The 25,524-nt window shown below is 43.0% G+C and overlaps 1 protein-coding gene across 4 annotated transcripts in view; it reads right to left on the bottom strand.

Annotated features, from left to right (window-relative positions):
* INTS8 (integrator complex subunit 8) overlaps positions 1-25,524 on the bottom strand; it is a 220,343-nt gene that overhangs the window by 69,340 nt on the left and 125,479 nt on the right. For all 4 annotated transcript variants that reach the window (XR_004538293.1, XR_004538292.1, XM_033933169.1 and 1 more), the window contains exons 16-19: positions 24,959-25,160; positions 21,130-21,251; positions 9,533-9,714; positions 5,437-5,470 (exon numbers count right to left, since the gene is read on the bottom strand). Coding sequence is in view for 2 of the 4 variants with exons in the window: in XM_033933169.1 (XP_033789060.1) it covers positions 5,437-5,470; positions 9,533-9,714; positions 21,130-21,251; positions 24,959-25,160 (540 nt within the window). In the remaining 2 variants the exon portion in view is untranslated. The remainder of the gene's footprint in view (positions 1-5,436; positions 5,471-9,532; positions 9,715-21,129; positions 21,252-24,958; positions 25,161-25,524) is intronic.

Here is a 25,524-nt window from a genome sequence, read left to right as displayed (position 1 = left end):
CTTCTCTTCAGAATCACAGGTCTTTGGAACGACCTTACTACCCTACTGCGGAACCTGGGCTCCCTCCAATTATTCCGCAAGCAACTGAAAACCTGGCTTTTCACTAAAATGTAATTCTATCCCCCCTTACTCTTCTCTTCTATATATAAGTTTATGTAAACCTTTTTTTCCTTCTCTTCCTATATTTTAAGTTCTTGTAAACCGTGCCGAGCTCCACATCTGTGGAGATGATGCGGTATATAAATTTAAGGTTTAGTTTAGTTTAGTTTAGAAGAACCCAAAACCAAAGCTCGAGACCAATGTGATTTGAAGAATAAAATTGCCAGACAACAAAAGGTAGAAAAAAAATTTATTTTATATTTTGAGATTAGAATATTTCAGATTTGAAATATGTATCCTGCTAGAGCTGGTATTAGACATAACTGAGGACCGCAAAGCCCAGGTTGTGCTTCTTTAGCGTCCAGCTAGCTTAGGGTTTTCTCTGACCAGGGGGCAGTAGCCTAACACTATTCCTTCCATGTGTGACCGAAGTATTCTGTTAGCTTAATTTTTCTATGTAGCATTCTGTTGTAATTTGGTTTGTTCATTTTTCACAATAATGGAGGGGATATTTGAGAAAGGGAGGGGAGACAAGGGTTTTGTTGATCCTTGCTCTGTATCATTTGTGTTTATAAAATGACAATTGTACAGAATAGTCTCTTTTTATACTTTAATAAAATAAGTTCAGTATAAAATCAAAACTATTCGAGGCTTGTGTGGGTGGGATCTGACAGTTTGCAGGGCGGGGACAGGGACTGAGCTCGTGGGGATGGAGCAGGGATGGGGACTGAGCTCGCAGGGATGGGACAGGGACTGAGCTCGCGGGGAAGGGGCAGGGATAGGGACTGAGCTCGCGGGGAAGGGGCAGGGACGGGGATACATTTTTTTCCCTGTGTCATTCTCTATGTAGGATGATAGATTTGGTATAAACGTGTGCATATAAGTAGGCTGATCAATGTGCCAGTAACATAAGTAGGATAATTATGGCATGGTATTAATAACTAATAACTTGGGAGTCGCTGTGGCATTTTTTTCAATACTGCGTTTTACTTTAATATTTGTGCCAGGCAATAGGATTGGTCATGCGTGCACCACAAGTTCAGATTTTGGCTTGTTTTTTTGCTTGGAATCTGGCACCATTTACTGGTGTCCCCTGAAGAAGGCATTTTTTTATTAGCACTGAAACTGGGATCCTTGTTGGGATTCTTTTAACGTTTGCACAATTTAATAAAGAGCCATTTCGGTTGATTGAGACATCCACCTTGTCTTTCTCCTGTTTGTGAAATGACATCTGATCTGGACAGGAAGCCAGTGCAATTGAATCAACAGAGGAGTGACATGTTCGTATAGTTTTGCTTTATAGAGAAAACGGGCCACTGAATTCTGAAGTGTCTGTAGGCGATGTAGATTTGATGACATAATACCACAATAAACTGTATTATAGTACTGTATTCTTGACAGAACAAAGGCATGAACAAAAGTATGCAATGCACGAAAATCTAAAACAGAACTAAAAAATCTGATTTGCTGAAGCCAATAATAATCTTTTTTGATCACCTGTGAAATCTTGCCATCAAAACAAAATGCAGAATCAAAATAGACTCCTAGATAGCGTAAACATATTACGGGGATCAAATTAGTGTCAAACAGATGACCCAGTGGCTATGGCAAAAGGGCTGTAACCCAGCAAATAGTCATTTTAGAAGGATTCAAGATCATTCCATGAGCCTTGAGCCAATTTGAAATTGCAAAGGTACATTGTTGAAGTGGTGTTAAATCTAAGTTAGATGAAGAAACAGGAAAGACCAAAAGAATGTCATCGGCATAGATAAATGCCTTAACATTATATTCTTGAATCAATGTAGTGAGAGGACTACGAAATATATTAAACAGTGGTGACAAGATAGGCCCTTGCGGAACACCACAATCCAGTTCAAAAAGGAAAGAAGAATTGATAGAGATATTAACTCTAAATTTCTGATTGGTGAAAAATGATTTAAACTAAGCTAGAACTGTACCAGAAGTGCCAACAGATGTTAACTGTGAAATAAGTAATGAGTGAATGACCAAATCAAAGGCTGCCGAAAGGTCAAGAGATACCAGTAAAACAATTTTCCCTGAATCAAGACTGGAATTTAGCTCACTATTCAAAGCTGTAATAGTTGTTTCTGTACTACAGTGTGATCTAAACTGCTCTGAACTGGACTCCCCAGCAGGGCCAGTTTTTGACATGCTAGGGCCCAAAGCAGATATTAAGGAGGGGGGCCCTCTTCTACCTGCCTGTCTCTCAATTTCCCCACCCACCTTTAAATGACTTCTTCACAAACAAAACAGGCAGATCTTCACCAAATATAGAACATTGAATCACAAATTAGAAATAGAAATATGAATACCAAAACTGAACTGGAAACCACAAAAAATTCTGCAAGTACTTCATTTTGAACAACACAATCAGTGGCATAACTATGAGAGGAGGCTGGGCCTTCCAATTTGAGCTTAGGTTCCCTCAAAATGAACATTTCCCTTGCTGTAGCTGGTAGGGATCCACAAACCTCACCAATTGACGGCCACCTCCTCCCCCTCCAACTTTCCAAGTTCTACAGCTGGCAGTTTGAGGATATTGCCATTAGCTTCAAAATTTGGAGATTTCTGGTTGCTGGACTAGAGGAAGATGTCTTCAGCTGGCAGGGCTTGGGAATTCCTACTTGCTCAAGTATTTATATATTGCACTCAAGTGGAGAGAAACTTTGGTGCCCAGCCACTAATTTTAGGCTCCAGTCCCTCCCCCAAATCAGCTTATGATTACGCCACTGAATACAATACAAAAATAATTGTGATGCACATATCCCAAAACTAAAAAAAAATAAAATAAAAAAAGCAAACACAGGGGAAAAACCAAAACCACATACACAAAGCCTGAGTGGAATTGTCCAGATCAGAATGATGTGCACTAATGAAAGTGTCCTCCAATGTATCTGATAATATAGGAATCTTTATTCATCCAATGACATAAAAATACATCCAACGACTCAATGACTCGACATGCACATGTTTCGGCCAATAGGCTTTCCTCAGGAGTCTTGAGAGCCACCAGGATGCTTGTTACCTGATGTCATATTCGCTTTTTGAGAAGTTTTAGTTTACTTTCTTTTTTGTTTAAAGTCTGGCAAGACCTATCAGAGTGGGAATATACTCTAGATCAGGAGTAGGCAATTCCGGTCCTCGAGAGCCGGAGCCAGGTCAGGTTTTCAGGATATCCACAATGAATATGTATGAGATGTATTCGCATATGCTGCCTCCTTGAGATGCAAATCTATCTCATGCATATTTATTGTGGATATCCTGAACACCTGACCTGGCTCCGGCTCTCGAGGACTGAAATTGCCTACCCCTGCTCTAGATATATACATTAGTGGCTCTCAAGACTCCTGAGGAAAGCCTGTTGGCCGAAACATGTGCATGTCGAGTCATTGGATGTATTTTTATGTCATTGGATGAATAAAGATTCCTATATTATCAGATGCATTGGAGGACACTTTTATTAGTGCACATCATTCTGATCTGGACAATTCTACTCAGCCTTTGGTACATATACCAAAACTAACATATTCCAGTTAATAAATTCAAAATAAAACAATTTTTTCTATCTTGTTGTTAAGACATTTTGTTTTTCCATCATCTTGGTCCTAGTTTCTTTCTGCTTTTTGTCTATCTTCTACTAATTGTCTTTCCAGTGTCTGCTGTCCATATTTTCTCCTCTTCTTTCTTGTTCCATTTCCTTCTAAACTGCCTGTCTCTAACGTATTGATTTTTCCGATTCAGCTTTCTTAACTTTTTCTTTTTTGCCTCTGTCCACTCAAATTTTGCCCTCTTTCTCACCCTTCTTTTTAAATTTTCAGCTACTTCTCAATTCTTCATCTCCTCTCAGTCCCTAGCTCTCTCATTTCCCAACCTCATTCCTTTCCCAGCCTCCTATTTCCTTCTATCTACTCCCCATTGCCACATTTCTCTCACTCATCTTGTCATGTCCCTTTTGACCTCATCCACATGGCTCACCACTTTCAGAATCTCCCTCCCTCTCTCCACTGGTCAGGCTATATCTCCCTATCCCTTTCTCTCCATTCTCTAGCATCTTCTTATCCCAGTTCTCTTCCCTCCTGCCCTCCCATGGGTCTATCTCTCCTCCTCTCTTCCCCATGGTCCAACATTTTGCTCCCTCTCTTTTTTCTGTTGTTCTTCTTCCCTCCCCCTTGATGCTGAAAAATGAGATGGAGATGCTCCATCTCTCTCTTCTTTCCACCCCCAGGCCTAACATTTCTCCCTCCCTTCCATCCCCAGATCCAACTTCTTTACCTTTCTCTTCCCAACTGCCCCCATCCCATCTCTCTTCCTACCTGCCTCCCTCCCCCCTCCTCCAGGTCCACCATTTCTCCCTTTCTCTTCCCAACAGTTTTCCCTTCAAGTATCTCTTTCCCTCTTCCTCCACAACACCCCAGGTCCAACTTCTTTCCCTTCAGACCATTACCTACCATCTCTCTCAGTCCTCTGTTTCAGGCCTCATAAGCTCTCCCCCCACCCCCAATCTGTCACTTCTTTTAATACCCTCCCTTTTCATACTTAAGCCCCCCCCCAAACAAAAAAACAAACAAAAAAAAACCCCAGTTAATTCAGGAGGCTTCCTCAGCCCAGCTTCTCTCTGCACCGGTCCGATGTTGCCCTCACCTTCTGTCTCACTGAAAAATCTGCCAGCCTCAGCAACGATTCAGAAACGTTGCCCACATTTCTCCTCCTTGCTTTCTGTCTGCTGTGGTCTGTCTCCAATGACGCAACTTCCTGTTTCCGCCCGGAAAGCAGGAAGGGGAGCCGCGGCCAACGTTTCTGAATCATTGCTGAGGCCGGCAGATATGCTTTGTGTCTGACTGTCCTGTTTTACAATGTTTTATGTATGACTTTATGTACGTTAGGAGTATTTATTATGTATGTTTATTTTGTGCTTCACTTTGTACAAGGCGAATAATAAATAAAGACAATACAATACAATACTGCCGAGGCTGGCAGATTTTTCAGCAAGACAGAAGGTGAAGGTGATATTGGTCCGGTGCAGAGAGAAGGAGGAGATGACATACTAGGCCACGGGGGCCCCCCAGAGCCTTGGGGCCCAGGGCAGCTGCCCTGTTTGCCCACCCCTCACACCGCTCCCCTAGTGGTATAGAAGTTCTCAATAAACATAAACATAATAAAGCTATTTTTTAAAATGTTCTTTTTAAAAAGGTTTTGTTTAGTACCCCTAATTTTAACTTGTGCTTATATAATTTTTTACATTGTACATCGCTTAGAAATTTGATTAAGCAGTATAAAAATTTTTTTAATAAACTTGAAACTTGATTCAAAACTTACCCGTAACTTTTTAATAAAAGCAAGCAGTTCACTCCTGTAAAAAACATGAAATGCAAAAAGTGAGAACTCAAAATTGGAAAAATTAGCAGTGCTCCTATTCCTGGGCTAGATTCAGATGTTAATTTCTCACACTGCCTAATTAAACAATACAATATCAAGACAATTCTAAATGTTTTATATCTCCCACTGCAGGCTTCTCTTAAATATTTTCTACATTTCTAAGCAGTAAGTTAACAAAAAGATTTGTCCAGGAGTTTCCTCCCTCTCCTCTAGGCTCCTAGCTCAATGTGCTTATGTTTTTGCACAATACAGTATATAGAACTACTTATTCTTTACCTGGGGCAATGGATGCTTCAGTGACCTGTCCAGTCACAAGGATTTGCAGTAGGAATCAAACTCCTCTGCTCCCTATGTGAGGAATCAAATCTAAACAAGGGTACCAAAACCTTAGACCAGTGTTTCTCATCATGTAATATGCGTACCCTTGGGGGTATGTGGCAGTGCGCAGGTCTCCCGCCCTCCTTCCTCCTTAATAACTGCCTCTGCCAAGGATCGCATGCCCTCCTTATTGCCTACCCACCTGCCCCCCTCTGCCGAAGCTGCCGCTGGGGATCCCATATTTTCCTTCCTACCCACCCCCCTCCTCTGAAGCTGACCCAGAAGGCTGCCCTCCGATGTCAGGGCTGATGTTGGAGGGAAGCCTTCTGGGTCAGCGGGGGATCCCAGTTACCTCCTTCCAGGTGGGATGTTCCTTCCTGCCTTCAGCGGCACTTGTTGCAGGAACACGTCAGCGGCTCTTTCACGCTGTACGTGGCTGACCTGGAAGCCTTCTCTTCGACGCCAGAGCTGACGTCACAGGGAAGGCTTGTGGGTCAGCCATGTGCAATGTGTAAGAGATGCTGCCCACATGTCCCTACAATAAGTGAAGCTGAAGGCTGTATAACCCTGGAGGAAGCGAGTGTGGCCCTGGAGCAAGCAAGTAAGGGAGAGAGACATTACATTACATTGTACTTGTTAACTGCATAACCACAAGTTCAACACGGTTTACAAAAGACTATTAACAATAAGCATAGTACAAATGAATTAATTAATCAGATACTTGGAAAATAGATAAGTCTTTAGCTGTGTTCTAAAATGTTTATAAGAATAAGCTGTGAGCGGTAACGCTCAAAATTCTTTGTTGTGAGAGGTTGCTTGGTACGCTAGTGTATGATCAAGACTTTTTTACTTCTACAGCCTTGGACAGAAGGAAAATTAAACAAAGGATGAGGGGACATGATCTGGGAGAAAGGGGGGGGGGAGTGTGTTGTGACAGGGAGGGGCACGATTTTGGGACAAAGGCTGGAAGGCATGGAAGGGGACACAGAAGGAAGGGAAGGGGCATGAACATGAGACACACACAGAAGGGAAAGAGGAAGGGGGCACTAACTTGGGACATAGGATGAGGGAGGGAATAGAAATGGAGAATTGTTGGGCATGAATGTGTGAGTGAGAGGAAAAGAGATGGTACACATGGGGAAAGGAAGAAAGAGGAAAATTGGGCAGGCAGACAGAGAGAGAGGAGTGAGGTAGGAATGCATAGAGAAGGAGAAGAGGGAGAAATGTTGCAAAAGGTGGTGGAGGGAGAACAGAGGGACAGATTGAAGGGGATGCAAGGGGGAGGAATGTTGGACATAGTGATGGAGGGAGGCATGTGGCATGGTGCTGGAGAGGGGTGATAGGAGAAATGGGCATGGGGCTGGTGGTCAGTGGTGAAAAATGGTACACATAATCCGGGGGATGAGAGAGGGAGAAATATTGGATGTAGTAGTAGAGGGGGTGGGAGAGATGCATCCTGGATCTCTCTCTTTCCCCATTCCCTTTGCAGCAAGGGAGGGAATGAGGGAAAGACAGATGGACAGTGAGAGAGAGAGAAGGAGACATGTTGCCAATAAGGGTGGAGGAGAGAGAAAGAAAAGTTGGACTCATGGAGGGACAGAGTGAGATGTTGGTTGGGGAAGGGAATGAGGTCGGAGGAGAGGAAGCGTGCAGGAGGCAGAAAGAAAGAAATATTGGATGCACAGTCAGAAGGAAGTGTAACCAGAAACTCATGAAATCAAAAGACAACAAAGGTAGGAAAAATGATTTTATTTTCAATTTAGTGATTGAAATGTGTCAGTTTTGAGAATTTATATCTGCTATCTACATTTTGCATTATATTTGTTTTATTTTCCTATAGTTGTTACTGAGGTGACATTGCATATTTTAAAGTCATCTGCCTTGACCTCTTTGAAAAGAAAAGCAAAACATGAATATAAATGATAATTAACATTTTCTCTGCGTACAGTGTGCTTTGTGTTTTTTAAATTTTGTGGTTACCATTATGTTATAAGATTATATTGTGTGTATATGAAAAATGAATTGAAGAAATAACATTACAATTAGTACTATTATTATGGGGGGTGGGGTGAGAGGCGGAGCTTGGGCAAGGTACTTGGTTGATATTTGTTAGACTTAGGGGTACTTGGCTTTAAGAAGTTGAGAAACACTGCCTTAGACTACTGAAGCCTAAAGGCAACCTTAGACAGGAATAAATTGGGAAACCCTCATAAATGAGAATACCTACACCAGAAGCAGAATCAACCCCAGTGGCAACAGGGCAGGAGTGCTCAAGCTCAGTCCTCTGAAATCACCAACAGATCAGGTTTTCAAGCTATTCCTAATATGCATAAGAGAGATCCACTGCATGCAGATCCATTAGCAATATACTGAAAATCTGACCTGTTTGCAGCTCTTGGGGAGTTAACTTTTTCCCTGCAATAGGAAAAAGATATAGAGGCAGAAAGCCTAAAGTTATGAGCCAAAGGCTACTTGGAAGAACCAAGGCATGTAACTCTTGTAGAAGTTGATTTCATAAATACAGCACCAAAGGAAGTCCTTCTGCCTGGCTTCTTTTGCCAAAGTCCTTTTAAGTAGGTGATATCCTTGAGCTTGTATTACACAACAAGGTATATACAGTACAGGGGTCTCAAAGTCCCTCCTTGAGGGCCGCAATCCAGTCGGGTTTTCAGGATTTCTCTAATGAATATGCATGAGATCTATGTGCATGCACTGCTTTCAATGCATATTCATTGAGGAAATCCTGAAAACCCGACTGGATTGCGGCCCTCAAGGAGGGACTTTGAGATCCCTGATATAGTATGTCCTGGGCAAGAAACATCCAAGGCCTTAAGAGTCAGACACAAAACCTTACAGAAACCAGTATAATGAACTCTGCAGCTTATTAGGAACTGCACAGCTACATTCTCAAACTACTACAAGTATCTCAGATTCTTTTTAGGGAGGCATATATGCAAGATGCTACAGTAACCTATACATGCCGCACCTGCAGCATTTATCTGAGATACAGCATGGGCTGTTACACTGCAAACTTCCCCACATGATATCCTGGCATTGAACCTTAGCTCTATTTTAGAGGATGTCATGGTGATTCACTCCTATGTGGTCTTTGGTCTCTCTGCTGCAAGTGCCCACTATTTCATGATGGCGGCTTTTTAGTGAAATAGACATTGCTCTATTGATTAGCTAACAGATTACTAATCTATTTCATACCAGTCATTTTTTATAGCCCCCAGTATATCAGATTTAAGTCAGCGACACGGTGGTGAAAGCACTCGTAACACCCATTCTATTCTTCTTCTACCACCAAGCCATTTTAACTTTACTGACACTAGCTACGGAGCACATGAACATTACTTATAAATTTTCACAGAATTCTCTCCCACTTGCTGCACAACTCCGCACTTTTGACCAGTTGTATGTGGAGGAATCCAAATAAACATAAAAGCCAAGTTTTCGAGTCTAAAGTTATAAAGTCTTATGGCTTCTTTTACAAAGGTGCGCTAGTGTTTTTAGTGTGCGCTACCCAAAAAACTACCGCCTGTTCAAGAGGAGGCAGTAGCGGCTAGCGTGCGCTAAAACCACTAGCGCGCCTTTGTAAAAGGAGCCCTTAATGTATGTCAAATACCTGAAGATGCAAGAATGACATCTACCTAATCTGTTGTTTAAACAGTACATCATCTAATACACGTGGGCAGAGTTCAAATGAAGATCTTACCTATACATAAGGCCCAATGTACACTCCCTTTGCTTTATTAAACTGATTCGGCCATCATTAACTCGTTTGTGCTGGCTTGAAACGCTACAGATCTGCACTACAACTTCCCAAAGATCTTTAGCAGTTCGTCTGCTTTCAGGGCCCGGAAGTTCTTTGCATGTAGCTGCTAAAAGCTGTCCCAGCTATAAAAAGGAAAAAATGAAAGGCAAGGTTTGTTACATTTTTATGAAAACGGTATGTTAGAAAAATAATTCTTATCATATAAACTATTGTAAATTGTAAATATTAGGGTTTCTTACATGTGGAGATATTTTAGGGACATTCCAGCTTAATAGTGATCAGAAAGTTTTCTGAAATGCCAAGTTCACTGCAAATTAATAACAGCTAAAGTAGTAATATTGCCACAGAAATCAGAAACCTCCAAATAGAGTGCCTGGAAAATATTTTCACATCCCTGAACATTTTTCACATCCTGCTTTCTAAACACACTGTTCAACTTGCATCAACCCAGGAGTTTAAACATACTATACAGTACACTTTCAATGTGAAAGAACAATTATAAAAATATTTAAAAACTAATGAAGAGTAAGTAAGAACTTGGTGGAAGTCCATTTTGTAGAAATAAAAACTATTAGTCACTTAGGATAAGTGTCTGCCAAGACATCGGCAAGATGGTGCTGTCCTTGCTCATTCTTCTTGGCAGAATAGTTCAAGTTTTTCTAGTTGCCTGGGGATTTTCTATAAACTGCAGTCTTTAACTACTGGCACATATTTTCTACTGGATTCATATCTGAGCTTCGCCTGAGAGCCACTTAAGGACATTCCCTTTCTTCCAGTGTTTCTTTTATGAGTAGGATCACTGTCCTGCTGATTAATGGATTTTCTCCTCAGTATAAGGCAGTGATCTTTGTTAATTTTTAAGTGAGAGCTATTTTGGGTCCAAAAGGGCCGAAGGAGAGCCAATATGTATCTTCCTACCAGAAGCTATGACACCAGTAACGCTTTCTCAACATTCATTTTTACCAGAACACTTGGTCTTAAGTCACACATGCAGAACACAGATAAACCCTATGGAAATACAGAACCACAATCTAATATACATAAACGAAGCCCTAAGATGCCAGACTCTGCTTGCAGTACAATACCAGAGAAATAGAAACAAATGTATTTCTTCCTAAACAGTGCAAAATATAGACAGCTGCAAAAATTACATACTTCAATCAAACTGAAAATAAAATCATTTCTCCTACCTTTGTGGTCTGGTAATTTTATTTTTCTAATCATCTTTTCCCAGTCTCTGGTTGCACTTCCTTCTCTTTGTGCTCTTAACTGCATTTCCAGGGCCTTCATATCCATTTGCTGTTTTTCTCTCCTTCTTCATTTTCTGCTCTACATCCATCTTTGGCATTAGCTTTTTAAATATTCAACGTTCTTCAATTTTTCTGCTTCCTTCTCAAATCTATCTCCATTTCCATGACTTCCCTTTCATTCCCATCTATCCACATGTACTATCTTTTCCCTCTCTCTGTCCTTCCCATCCCCTTCATCCATGTGTACCACCTCCTCCCTCTTTCTTCTCCCCTATTCCCATCTTTTCTTAAACAGCATTTTTTTTCATTCTCTCTTCCCTTCCATCCCTGTGTACTCTCTCCACTTCCCATGGTCACATCTCTGTCTTCTACTTTCTCTCTTCCTATGGTCTGGCATCTCTTTCCTCCTCTTTCCCCCCGGAGTTCTGGCATCTCTTTCTTTCCCTTTTCTCCCCATCCCCACGGTCCAGCATCTCTCTACTACTTTCCTTCCCAGAGTCTGGCATCTCTCTCCCCTCCTTCCCCCTACATGTAGTCTGGTATCTTTGTCCCTCCCTCACCCTCCCCTAGTCTGGAATCTCTCTTTCCTCCTTTCCTTCCCTGGACTGCCATCTCTCTCTCTCCTTCCCACCCCTCTCCCAGTGGTCTGACATCTCTTTCCTTCCTCCCTTCTCATGGTCTGGTATCTCTCTCCTCTCCATTCCACAGTTTGGCATATCTCTCTCCCCTCCTCCTCTTCCCTAGTCTGGCATCTCTTTAAGAACATAAGAAGTTGCCTCCGCTGGGTCAGACCAGAGGTCCATCGCGCCCAGCAGTCCGCTCCTGCAGCGGCCCATCAGATCCATGACCTGTAAGGTGATCGGCGTTTAAGCCCTTTTAATCCCCTTATCCTTCTCTGTAAGCCCTTTCATAGCTTATCTCTACCTCTATCTGTATCCCTCAACCCCCGCGTCCTTCAGGAATTTATCCAATTCTTCCTTGAAGCCCAGTAGGGTACTCTGTCCTATTACAACCTCTGGAAGCACGTTCCAGGTGTCCACCACCCTTTGAGTGAAAAAGAATTTCCTAGCATTGGTTCTAAACCTGTCCCCTTTCAATTTCTCCGAGTGCCCCCTTGTCCTTGTGGTTCCCTATAGACTGAAGAATCTGTCCCTTTCTACCTTCTCTATACCTTTCATGATCTTGAAAGTCTCTATCATGTCTCCTTTGAGTCTCCGTTTTTCCAGGGAGAAGAGCCTCAGCCTATCCAACCTGTCTGCGTAGGAAAGGTTCTCCATCCCTTTTACCATTTTCATAGCTCTCCTGTGAACCCTCTCAAGCATTGCCATGTCCTTCTTGAGGTATGGTGACCAAAATTGGACACAGTACTCCAGATGCGGGTGCACCATCGCGCGATTCAGCGGCATGATGACTTCCTTCGTCCTGGTCGTAATTCCCCTCTTAATAATACCCAACATTCTGTTCGCTTTCTTTGAGGCTGCTGCACATTGTGCCGTTGATCTCATTATTGTATCCACCAGCACACCCAAGTCTTTTTCAAGGTTACTTTCCCCTAGCACTGATCCCCCCATTTTGTACCTGAACATCGGGTTCTTCTTCCCTATATGCATGACTTTGCATTTCTCTATATTGAAGTTCATTTGCCATTTATTTGCCCACTCTTCCAGTTTGTTTAGGTCCCTTTGTAGGTCTTCACATTCTTCCGCAGTTCTAAGCCTGCTACAGAGTTTGGTGTCATCCGCAAACTTTATAACTTCATACTTCGTCCCCGTTTCCAGGTCATTTATGAATACATTGAACAGTAGCGGTCCAAGCACCGACCCCTGCGGAACACCGCTCGTGACCCTTCTCCAGTCCGAGTAGTGTCCCTTCACTCCAACCCTTTGCTTCCTGCCTGCCAACCAGTGTTTAATCCACCTGTATTCGTCCCCTTCCTCCCAATGGTTCCACAACTTTCTAAGTAGCCGCTCATGAGGTACCTTGTCAAAGGCTTTTTGGAAGTCGAGATAAATGATGTCTATGGGTTCCCCTTTGTCCATCCGGCTGTTTATCCCTTCAAAGAAGTGCAGTAAGTTTGTTTGGCCCAATCTTCCCTTGCAGAAGCTATGTTGGTTCGCTTTCAGTTGTCCATTTTTTTCTATGTGCTCACTGATGCTGTCTTTTATCAGTGCTTCTATCATCTTGCCCGGGACTGAAGTCAAGCTTACCGGCCTATAGTTCCCCGGGTCGCCCCTCGCTCCCTTTTTGAAGATAGGTGTGACATTTGCTATTTTCCAGTCCTCCGGGATCTCCCCAGTTTTCAAGGATAGGTTACAAATATTTCGTAGTATTCCTGCTATTTTGTTCCTCAGTTCTTTTAGTACCCTTGGGTGGATTCCATCCGGGCCTGGTGATTTGTCACTCTTCAATCTATCTATCTGTTTGAGGACATCCTCATGGCTTACCTCTATTTGCGACAGTTTTTCTTCTTGGTCTCCACTTATGATCTCTTCGAGTTCTGGTACATTGGATGTGTCTTCGCTCGTGAAGACTGACGAGAAGAACTTGTTTAACCTGTCAGCTACCTCTTTCTCCTCCTTTACCACTCCCTTTCTGTCTCCATCATCTAACGGTCCTACTTCCTCTCTTGCCGGTTGCTTCCCTTTAACGTATCTGAAGAAGGTTTTGAAGTTTCTTTCTTCCCCCGCCAGCCTCTCTTCATATTCCCTTTTTGCTTTTCTAACCACTCGGTGACATTCTTTTTGGTGTTTTTTGTGTTCCTCCCAGTTCTCCCCGGTTTGGTCCTTTTTCCATTTTCGGAACGATTTTTTCTTGTCACCTATCGCTTTCTTCACTGCATGTGTTATCCACACCGGGTCTTTCGTTCGATTTTTCTTGCACCCTTTCCTAAACCTGGGGATATACAGGTTTTGTGCTTCCTGCACCGTGTCCTTGAATAGGGACCAGACTCTCTCTATGGTTTCCATCCTTTTTGGGCTGTTTTTGAGTTTCTTTCTCACCATTGTTCTCATAGCATCGTAGTTCCCTTTCTTGAAGTTGAGCGTTGTCGCTGTGGTTCTCTTCACTTTTGATGTTCCTACTTCTAATTTGTACCGGATCATGTTGTGGTCGCTGTTTCCTAGCGGTCCTACTACTTTCACTTCCTTTGCAGGTCCCCTTAGTCCGTTGAGGATCAGGTCAAGAGTGGCATCCCCTCGCGTTGATTCTTTGACAAGCTGTTCCATGAAGCAGTCCCTCACAGCCTCTAGGAATTCTGCTTCCCTCGCACAGTTGGAGTTTCCAATACTCCAGTCTATCCCAGGGTTGTTAAAATCCTCCATCACCATCACACTTCCGCTTTTGCATTCCTGTCTCAATTCTGCTTCCAGTTCCTTGTCGTTTGCTTCTGCTTGTCCAGTTGGGCGATAGTACAGTCTCAATTTTATGTCGGCTCCATTTCTTCCTGGTACTTTGACCCATAAGGATTCCAATCCTTCCGCCTTGGCTGCTGTATCCAGTCTGGTCGAGTGAATGGTGTCCCTTATATAAAGTGCTATTCCTCCACCCTTATTGTGGGTCCTGTCTCTTCTATAGAGTTTGTACCCTGGCAGTACTACATCCCATTTGTTTTCCTCAGTCCACCAAGTTTCTATGATTCCAATGATGTCTAGGTCCCCCTCTTTGGCTGTGACTTCCAGTTCTCCCATTTTGGCCCTTAGGCTCCTTGCATTTGCGTACAAAAAATTTAAGTCCTGGTTTCTTCCTTCCCCTGCTGTTTTTCCTTGCGATTTTGATTTGCTCCTCTTTCCGTCCCCCACATGGGCTGCCAGCCCCTGAGTTTCTTTTCGTTTTTCCTCTTCCTGCGTGGTATCTTTTTCGTCCTCATCCTGTTTCCTCATTTTCACCCGCTCCTCCAGCTCCTGCTGTTTGCTTGTCGTTTGTTCTCTAATTTCTCTTGATCCTCGCACCCCTTTTGTTCGTCTTTTGTTTCTTCCCAGCAGTTTCCCCACTCAGTATCTTTATTTGATACTCTTGTCCAAACTGTCGACTGCAGCTCGACTGTCAGCTTTCCCCTTCTTCTCAGTTTAAAACCTGCTCTATTCCTCTCTTGACGTTGTTCGCCAGCAGTCTCGTCCCTTCCTCTTCCTCGTCCCGTCCTCTTCCCTTTCTTTCCTCCTCTTCCTTTTCCTTCCCGGAGGTCTGGCATCTTTCGTTCCATTTTCACCCATGCCTATGGTTTAGCATCTCTCTACTACTCTCCCCTGTGATTACGCCCCCAGCGGGACCCAGTACTTTTTTTTACCATTCCTGTTCCCAGTACTACAATCTTTCACTCTTTGGGCCACGGGCAGTCTGAATGAAATAAACATGCTGTCTTTGGCAGCCCTTCTAAGCTTTCCCTGCCTATGTGGAGACAGGAAACTGTAGTAGAGGGAAAGCTTCCGAGACTGCTTAAAACAGCATGTTTACTTCACTCACTCTGCCTGCCATCTAAAGAATGAAAGAGTGCAATGCTGGGAACAGGAAGGGTAAGAAAGTACCGAATCCTAGATCAGGTACAGGCTGTATAGGCCACTCAAGAGGTTTCAGAGGGCCTTTGCTAACTCATGGGCATTGTATTAAAGATTATTGGTATAAGGTATATGGACAAACAGATTTTTCTCCAGGATCTGACTGTACTTTGCAGCAGCCGTCTTTCCTTTGTTCTTCACAAGCCTCCCTGTACCCACTGCTGCAAAGCATCCTCATAATATAATGTTGCTACTATTATGCTTTACTTGAGAGATGATGTTAATGGAGCAAGGTGCTATGTTTTATACCATACATATTGCTTAGCACTGAGACCTGCCACTATGTTACCAATTAGTTGCATTGGCTTATCACATCACAAATACTTCCTCCACATGAATGCAGTATCCCCTATTGGAGTAATTCTATAAGGACCCATACAAATGCCAGTATTCTACTCATTTATGCACATATGTAAACAATATGTACATATAAGGCAACCTTACTACATGCTATTCTCTGCCTCCACTACCTCTTCCTGCAGACTGTTCCACACATCTACCATCCTTTCCGTAAAAAAGTATGTACTTAGAATACTCCTGAGCCTATTACCTCATAACTTCATCTTATGCCCTCTCATTCCAGAGCTTCCTTTCAAATGAGATTCGACTCATGCATATTTACGCCATGTAGGTATTTAAACATCTCTATCACATCTCCCCTCTCACGCCTTTCCTCTTTAAGTCTGCCCCATATGCCTTATCTAATATAATAAAACGCTAAGCCACGGCAGAGCAAATCAGGGCAGTAGCAGGCCGCGAAGCAGCATGTTCAGAGTGCTGCAGCCCCTGCTGGAGTAAGGATGTTTGTTGAGACCGCGGGAAGGGGGCGGCAAGGGACTAAGGGAGGCAGGCAGGGATCCTGAGAGAAGCCGCTGGGCACTTTTACACAAAAAAACAAATCCGGTAAGGGACGACGTGGAGGGGGAGGGAAATACTGCTACTGCACCACATACCCGCTCTCCCCTGCTCTCCACCTCACAATAGGGTAATGCAGTATTTCTTGATAATTCTCTGGATATGGCATGCTATGGTACAGCATTCTAGATTTGACATAACATGATGCAGTATTTCTGTGGTAACCATTTGGATTTGGAATACAGACTGAGCATTTTTAGTGGACTGGAGGGGGGAGGGAGGGGAGAGAGTGCGCAACAGCTTTAAACTTTAAAATAAACTTTGGCCGGTAGTGCTGTTTTTCCGTGATGGAGGTCTGTGCGAGCTCTCCCAGAGCCTGGCCCGCACCAAGACGTGCTCCTACGGCACTATGGCTAACACGCGAAAAGAAAACAAAAGAAAATAAAGAAAAACGTTGGCCCATACCGAAGAAGGGGAAGGTGGAGGAGGGGCGTGAGGAGCCGGAGAGCTGTATGTAAGTGTGTGTGTGTGTGTGCGTGTGTATAGCCGAGGAGGAAGTGCAGCAGGAGCAAGGAGGTGGGGAGAGTGGATTTCCCCTACTTGGATGTCAGGCATCAAGAGGATTGGAGTAAAAGCTTTGGTCCTGCGATCCTCACTCTTTTCCTGGGGCTACTGCTGGAAAGGGGGGGGGGGGGGAGCAGGATGTAAAGGAGAAGAGCTACTGCTGGACAGGGGGAGCAGGGAATGGGGGGGTGCTGCTGGACAGGGGGAGATAAAAAGAGAAGGGCTACTGCTATATGGGGGGAGCAGGGAAAGGGGAGGTGCTGCTGGACAGGGAGGAGGTAAAAGTAAGGGAGAAGGGCTGCTAGCACCCGTTAATGTAACGGGCTAAACAACTAGTAATAATAATAATCATTTTATTTTTATATACCGCCAAAGCCATAGTAGTTCAAGGCGGTTTACAACAAGAAGAGCTGGACAGTCAGCAAAAAAATAAAAATGAAGTCTTTGGTTACATAAAGTCACAATGTGGGGATATCGAGTACAGGAGATCAGGAGAAGGTTTACGAGTTCTTGGTTACAAATCGGTTAAACAGGTTGGTTTTAACTTGTTTTCTGAAGTTAAGATAGGACGAGGAGTGCTTGATGATGATGCCTAGCCAGCGTTTTGTTGATTTGCTTGGAAGGCCAAGACCATGCATCATTTTAGTAGCCTTCTTCTGGACTGACTTCATCCTTTTTATATCTTTTTGAAGGTGCAGCCTCCAGAATTGTACACAATATTCTAAATGAGGTTTCACCAAAGTCTTATACAGGGGCATCAATACCTCCTTTTTCCTACTAGCCATACCTCTTCCTAGGTACCCTAGCATCTTTCTAGCTTTTGCAGTCACCTTTTCAACCTGTTTGGCTATCTTAAGATAATCACACACAATCACACCTAAGTCCTGCTCTTCTGTTGTGTACCTAAGTTCTTCACCCCCTAAACTGTACCGTTCCCTCCAGTTTTTGCAGCCCAAATACTTGATCTTGCATTTTTTAGCATTAAATTTGAGCTGCCAAACTTCAGACCATTCTTCAAGCTTCGTTAGGTTTTTCTTCATGTTATTCACACCATCCTGGTTGTCTACTCTAGTGCAGATTTTGGTATCATCTGCCAAGAGGCAAATCTTATCTAACAGCCCTTCAGCAATATCGTTTATAAAAATGTTAAAAAGAACAGGCCCAAGAACAGAACCTTCAGGCCACTGATAACATCCTTTTCCTCAGAATGATCTCCATTGACCACTACCCTCTGTCACCTTCCAGTCAACCAGTTCCTTACCCAACCTGTCACTTTAGAACTTATCTCAAGGGCACTCAGTTTATTTATTAGATGTCTGTGTGGAACACTGTCAAAGGCTTTGTCAAAATCTAAGCACACCACATCTAGCACACTCCCTCTATCCAATATTCTGGTCACAAGTCAAAGAAATTGATCAGATTTATCTAACAAGACCTACCTCTAGTGAATCTATGTTGCCTCCGGTCTAAGGGAGCTCTAAAGGAGCAATTAGATAAGAGGGAGCCACCAGACAGGCAGTGGGGTGATGCTGTGGGGTGAGAGCCTCTTCTATAGCAGCATTTGGGCACCTAGATTCTAGAATACTAGTATAACCTGACTTACATTCATGTGCTCGCAGTTACACCAGTCATAGACCTGGCATAACTGTGATTGTATAAATATGGCAGGAACAAGCACAGCTAACAGTATTCAACCCACGTGTATGACCCCTCCCACTTGCATTTACATGCTATGTCACTTAAATATGTCATTTACAAAATAATGCTTAGACATCCTGCTGAACTTTCATGGTTAACTGTTAGTATTCATAATAACATGGTAAACCAGGGGTGCCCACACTTTTTTGGCTTGCGGGCTACTTTTAAAATGACCAAGTCAAAATGATCTACCAACAATAAAATTTAAAAAAACACAAAGCACACTGTACGCAGAGAAAATGTTAATTATCATTTATATTCGGGGGTTTTTCCCCAAGAGGTCAAGGCAGATAACTTTAAAATATGCAATGTCTCCTCAGTAACAACTATACAAAAAAAACAACAAAATATACCCCCTCCCTTTTTACTAAATCGCAATAGCGGTTTTTAGTGCAGGGTGCTGTGCTGAATGCCCTGCACTGCTCTCGACGCTCATAGGCTTCCTGCGCTAAAATCCGCTACTGCGGTTTAGTAAAAGGGGGCCATAACGCAAAATATAGACAGCAGATATATTTGTTGTCTGTTGATTTCATGAGTCTCCATCCAATATTTCTTCCCTTCTTTCTGCCTCCTGCATGCTTCCTCTCCTTCAGACCTCATTCCATTTCCCAACCACCATCTCTGTCTTTCCTTGAGTCCAACTTTTTCTTCCTCTCTCCCTGCCTGCCTCCCGACATACTCCATTCCCTCTCCCAACTTTTTCTCCCTCTCTCCGTTCCCTCCCCTTTCTTTCTTTCTCTTTCTGTCTTTCTGACTCCCTGCCCCTTCTTTCTTTCTCCCTGCCCCCTTTTTTCTTTCTCTCTGTCTGTCTGTCTTTCTGTCTCCCTGCCCCCCTTTTCTCTCTTTCTGTCTCCCTGTCTGTCTTTCTGCCTCCCTGTCTTTCTGTCTGTCTCCCTGCTCCCTTTCTTTCTTTCAGTCTACCTGTCTGTCTTTCTGTGTCCCTGCTCTGCCTCCCTGACTTTCTTTCTGTCTCCCCTTTCTTTCTTTCTCCACAAACCACCGCCGGGGCCATCATTTGGGAACAGGCTCTTATGCCACCACTGCCATCTGGGAACAGGCCCCAAAGCTGCCTTTGCCGCCGAGTTCTCCTTGTTCCCTGACGCCGCAACAGGCCAGCAGCGACTGCAGAAGCGCCCGGCCCACCAATCTTCGCTCCTCCCCCCCCCCCCCCAACATCGATTCTGATGTTGGAGAGGAAGTTCCGGGCCAGCTAATTGCTGCCTGGCTGGCCTGGAACTTCCTCTCTGACATCAGAATTGACGTGGGGGGGGGAAAGGTTGGTGTGGCTGGCGCTTCTGCAGTCGCTGCTAGCCTGTTACAACATTGGGGAAGCAGGGAGAATGCAAAGACAACCCGAGTAGAGTGGGCATCCCTCCTGCCATTTTTGGGGGGTTCGGGGAGGGAAGGGGCGCTTTGTTGGGGGGGGTCGCTTTGTCGGGGGTTGTTGGGGAGGGCCATCAGCGGCAGTGGGAGACTTTTTTCATTTTTTTATGGGGCAAATATTTTGCGTGTGTAATACACACAAAATATCTGTGTCATTGAAAAAAAAAAAAGCAGGCAGACCTATTAGTAACACAGTTACCGACAGGTCTAGAGCAATCAGATTTTACAATCAGTACATCCCAACACTAAATAGCCAAGTGATGTTAGTGCATCAGTCGCTTGGCTATTTTGCAAGGGGTTTTACAAATTTGCATGGATCGGATCTGATAATGGACGGACAGCAGCTTTGTGCATTGGGGAATCCGATCCGATCGATCACTTAACTGGTCAAACTGATATAGCGACAATTGTTACACTATCAGTAAGTTTTGTGCATCCCCCAGTTTGTCTGTGATTGTCAGTCCTACTCATGTTCCTCCCCGTGAACATTTCCCCTTGCATTTATGTGCTTAGCAAGTCACACACATCGTTTATTGAATAGCACTAAGTGCACACCTAGCATTTACATGTGCAAGTATACACTACATTCTATAAGTGCACAAATGGCACTTAAAATTTAGGTGCCACATGTTCAAGTTCTTCTTTCCAGATGCATCGCTTTGCACTTACTCACATTAAACATCATTTCCCATTTTGATGCCCAGTCTCCCAGTCTCACAAGGTCCTCTTGTGATTTAACAACTTTGTATCATCAGCAAATTTAATTATCTCACTAGCTATTCCTATCTCTAGATCAATGATAAATATATTAAAAAGCAGCGGTTTCAGCACTGGCCCCTGAAGGACCCCGCTATTTACCCTTCTCCACTGAGAATACTGACCATTTACCCTAACTCTGTTTCCTATCTTATATCCAGGGAGTGGACACCACAGGCATGTCTCACAAGTACCCCTAAATAGCTCATAGCCTTTCAAGTATCCTCCATTTATTTTAACACAAGCAAAGACCACTTTATTTTAAATTTCACTGCTCCAGACTACTCTCTGCTCTGTTTATTTATATTTCAATAAAAATGACTTCACAAGGCTTCCCAAAGACAGACCCCTCTGCAAGGTTTATAATAATTTGGGCCTAATTTACTAAGGCAAAGTTTTTCTTCTACTCTTTGTTTGCAGGGGGGGGGGAGAAACTTGGATAAATTCAGGTCCTAAAGCACTGTATGAGCAGCCCTATTACCTTCACATATGGATTATTCTGGACCAAAGATGCTGGAACCTGTAAGGTTAAGTATTCATTCTCACGCCAATTCAACATGAAGGCAATACATTCCTCAGCTACAACTTGCCGAAGAGGAATATCTGCAAAGAAATTTAAAAACATTACATAACATTTTGGTGTATAACTGGAGGATAATTTTGCCTTAGCTGTGAGCTGAAAGGCATGTAAATTATGCTTATTCTATAAAGTTGACTGCTATACCTTTCTGTCTTTATAATATAATTCATAAATACTTTCAACCGTTCTGGTCCTTGCACAAACCTCCCACCTTTTAAAAATTCTAACACTTGATATACCACTCATTGTGTTAAAATGCTATACATATTTGAACTTTAAGATGTTACAATAAATTTTATGCATGTTAATTTGTAGATTAATGAATGTTAAATCAATTTTACATGCACCAAGGACTACTGGCAAAAATATCTGGAAAAGTTGAGGGGTTGGTCGTGTAGTAAGGAAAACAAAGATGCAAAGGAAAGAAAAAATAGCTGACATGGTAAAACATGAAGACAAGACATTTTTTAGATATATTAGTGATAGGAAGACGTGCAAAAGTGGCTTTGTGAGACTCAAAGGTGAAGGGAAGAAATATGCAGAAGCTGATAAAGAAAAGGCTGAATTGCTTAACAAATATTTCTGTTCTGTGTTCACGGCTGAAGCGCTGGGAGCGAGACCACAGAAGACAAACATGAATAGGGATGGAGGAGTGGTAGACCCAGATCGATTTTCAGAGTGTTGTGTTCGTAAGGAGCTAGCTAATACAAAAGTACACAAAGCGATGGGGTGGATGGTTTACATCTGAGGATGCTGAAGGAACTTAGGGAAGTTCTGGTGGCTCTGCTGACTGACCTTTTCAATGAGTCTCTAGAGTCAGGAGTGGTACCAAAGGACTGGAGAAGGGCGGATGTGGTCCCCCTCCATAAAAGTGGAAGTAAGGAAGAAGTAGGGAATAAAGGTCAGTAAGTCTGACTTCTGTGGTAAGCAAATTAATGGAACGCTTTTAAAACAGAGAATGGTCAAGTTTCTGGTTTCCGATGGATTACAGGACTGGAGGCAACATGGATTCACTACAGGTAGGTCTTGTTAGACAAATCTAATCAATTTCTTTGACTAGGTAACCAGATAATTGGATAGAGGGAGTGCGCTAGATGTGGTGTATTTAGTTTCTAGCAAAGCCTTTGACAGTGTTCCACACAGACATCTAATAAATAAACTGAGTGCCCTCGGGATGATCTCCAAAGTGACGGGCTGGGTCAAGAACTGGTTGAGTGGAAGGCGACAGAGGGTAGTGATCAATGGAGATCACTCTGAGGAATGGGATGTTACTAGTGGTGTGCCTCAAGGTTCTGTTCTTGGGCCTGTTCTTTTTAACATTTTTATAAACAATATTGCTGCAGGACTGTCGGGTAAGATTCGCCTCTTGCTGGATGATATCAAAATCTGCAATAGAGTAGACAACCAGGATGGTGTGACTAACGTGAAGAAAGAACTAACGAAGCTTGAAGAATGGTCTGAAATTTGGCAGCTAAAATTTAATGCTAAGAAATGCAAGGTCATGCATATGGGCTGCAAGAACCTAAGGGAATGGTACAGTTTAGAGCAGGGGTGTCCAACCTTTTGGCTTCCCTGGGCCGCATTGGCCGAAAACATTTTTTCTGGGACCACCCAAACACTCAAATGGTGCAGCAAGACAGAGGAGGGAGCTGACAAGATGGTAAACACCCGGGGCAGCAGAGGAAAAGACTTCATTGCCTTTGACCGGGGCCGCACAAAATACTTCACGGGGCCGCAGGTTGGACACCCCTGGTTTAGAGGGTGAAGAACTTATGTGCACGACAGAAGAGCGAGACTTGGGTGTGATTGTATGTGATGATCTTAAGCTGGCCAAACAGGTTGAAAAGGTGACGGCGAAAGCTAGAAGGATGCTAGGGTGAATAGGGAGAATTATGGCTAATAGGAGAAAGGAGGTATTGATACCCCTGTATAAGACTTTGGTGAGACCTCATTTAGAATATTGTGTACAATTCTGGAGGCTGCACCTTCAAAAAGATATAAAAAAAGATGAAGTCAGTCCAGAGGAAGGCTACTAAAATGGTATGTGGTCTTCATCATAAGGAGTATGGGGACATACTTAAAGACCTCAATCTGTATACCTTGGAGGAAAGGCGGGAGAGGGGAGATATGATAAGAGATGTTTAAATATCTATGTAATGTAAATGTGCATGAGTCAAGTCTCTTTCATTTGAAAGGAAACTCTGCAATGAGAGGGCATAGGATGAAGTTTCCATGCATCTACCACCCTTTCTGTAAAAAAGTATTTCCTTAGATTACTCTGGAGTCTATCACCTCTTATCTGCCATCATGTTTCTATGACAGCAAGAGGGATGCCTAGTGGCAGCAGGGAGTGGGCATCCTTCCTGCTGATTTTTTTTTAGAAAAGGGAGCAGGGGAGTGGAGGGGTCTGTTCAGGGGCATTTTGTGGGGAAGGAGTCAGTGTGTGTGTGTGTGTGTGTGTTTGGGGGGGCGGTTGCAGTGAGCAGGAAGAAGTGGGCATCTTTCCTGCCTCTATTCTGTTTCCGGGGTGGGTCATCGGGGAGGGCTGTCATTGGGATGGGGGCGAGGCACGGCATTTTTTTTAATGGGGCAGGGATTGTGCATGTGTAACACACGTACAACATCTGTGCCATTTAAAAAAAACAAAACAAAAAAAACCCCACCCCAATAGCTGAGTGGCAGGAAGCTTCTCAGCTGTTCAGGCTTTCCGAACTGGCTTTGCGCATGTGTTGAAGTCGCTCCCAGAGCGACTAGTCAGATGGGATTAGGGCGAACATCTGTGCAAATCATTTGCATGGAAACTTGTTGGAACATCAATCGCTGTTCTAGAGTCGGCCAAAAATTTGGCCAACAGTGACTCACATGGTCTTAACGACCGTGTTTTGTGCATCTAGTCCTCAAATCGAGAGGTTGAATCATAGATGTTTCTGTAATCAGTATTTTAAAGTTTTCCCCATGATGTTTTTGGGGAAGGACTTTTTTGAATGATTTTTGTACCCATTAAAAAAAAATTTTTTTTAACCATTTAATTACGGTAATGTTTTAAGGGTCAGGTTGTTTAAAAAAAAAAAATAAATAAAATAAAATTTCCGCAATAAGTAAGTGAGGAGGAGCTGTTTTGTATCCTCCAACAGCATTTTTAGATAACACTGACAATGTCATTTTTTTAAGTTTTTAAGATGTGGTCTGTGTGGGGCGTCAGCATACATGATGGAGAAACGTTTTTGAAAGCAGAGGTACCTTCCATAGTGCCAGTTAAATATTTTTCTTAACACTGGTTGTTAAGTTGGCATTGTTAAAGACACTTAAGATTTGTTTTGACTTATTACCATTCATTTCTTCTTCAGACTCACCGTTAAAAAAATATAATTGTTCAGCTTCCTGAGGCAGCTTTTTGTGAAACATGGTCTGTGTTGGGGCCCAAGTTTCACACAGGAGAAGTACAGCTTAATTATATTTTTAAAACACCTTATTTTTCAGTTGTGTGCAATAATTAGAATCCAATATTGACCTATTAGTGGTTTCACTGCTTGGTCACTCTGATTGAAGAATGATCTATGAGCACAGTAAAGTTCACTATTTGTTTATTTTTGTGATATCACAGCGGAGTTTATTGCCTGCAAGATTTCTTTGATATTTCAAACAAGACAATTGTGAGGAACACAAACATAAAACACCTACTAAAAATGGAAGTCCATACAGACAATTTTAGAATCCTCTGTGCATTTACCTGGAAGCCTCATCTCCAGATAACCTCGCACTCTGCTGATAAGCTCTGGAGGTGGCCGCTCCCCACATTGCCCTGCCCCAGCCTCGTGAGCGTAGATGTCTAAAAGCAGCATCTCATTCAGCATGACCTGACGAAGCTTCGGAGAAAATTCTGTCACCAGCTCCAGACAAGCAGCAAAGAGCTGTTTCGCATGTGTAAAGTCCTGGCACAGATGAGGGCATATTTAAAAGGAGCATTTTCAGAAGACAAGCAGTATATTCAGGTTTGATAACATTAATGATGAGCATGTGCAATCTTATCAAATAAGGAAAGTAAGGCGATAGCACAGGGGACTATCTCCATTAAGGTTCGAAAAGAAGCAAAATTACAGACATAGTAGATTATGACAGATAAAAGCATGAAAGATCCATCCAGTCTGCCCGAAAAGCACATTCATTATCAATTCAAACCAACAATGAACATGGTAATCATTTTACATTGACTATTTCTTTGTATATAACATTTAAGGGCCTAGTTATCAACATGGACTACTGCTAAAACATGCTATCTTACCATTAATTTGTGCT

The sequence above is a fragment of the Geotrypetes seraphini genome, chromosome 2, assembly GCF_902459505.1.
Source record: "Geotrypetes seraphini chromosome 2, aGeoSer1.1, whole genome shotgun sequence".
Classification (NCBI taxonomy): domain Eukaryota; kingdom Metazoa; phylum Chordata; class Amphibia; order Gymnophiona; family Dermophiidae; genus Geotrypetes; species Geotrypetes seraphini.
This window is presented reverse-complemented; position numbering and strand designations above follow the sequence as displayed.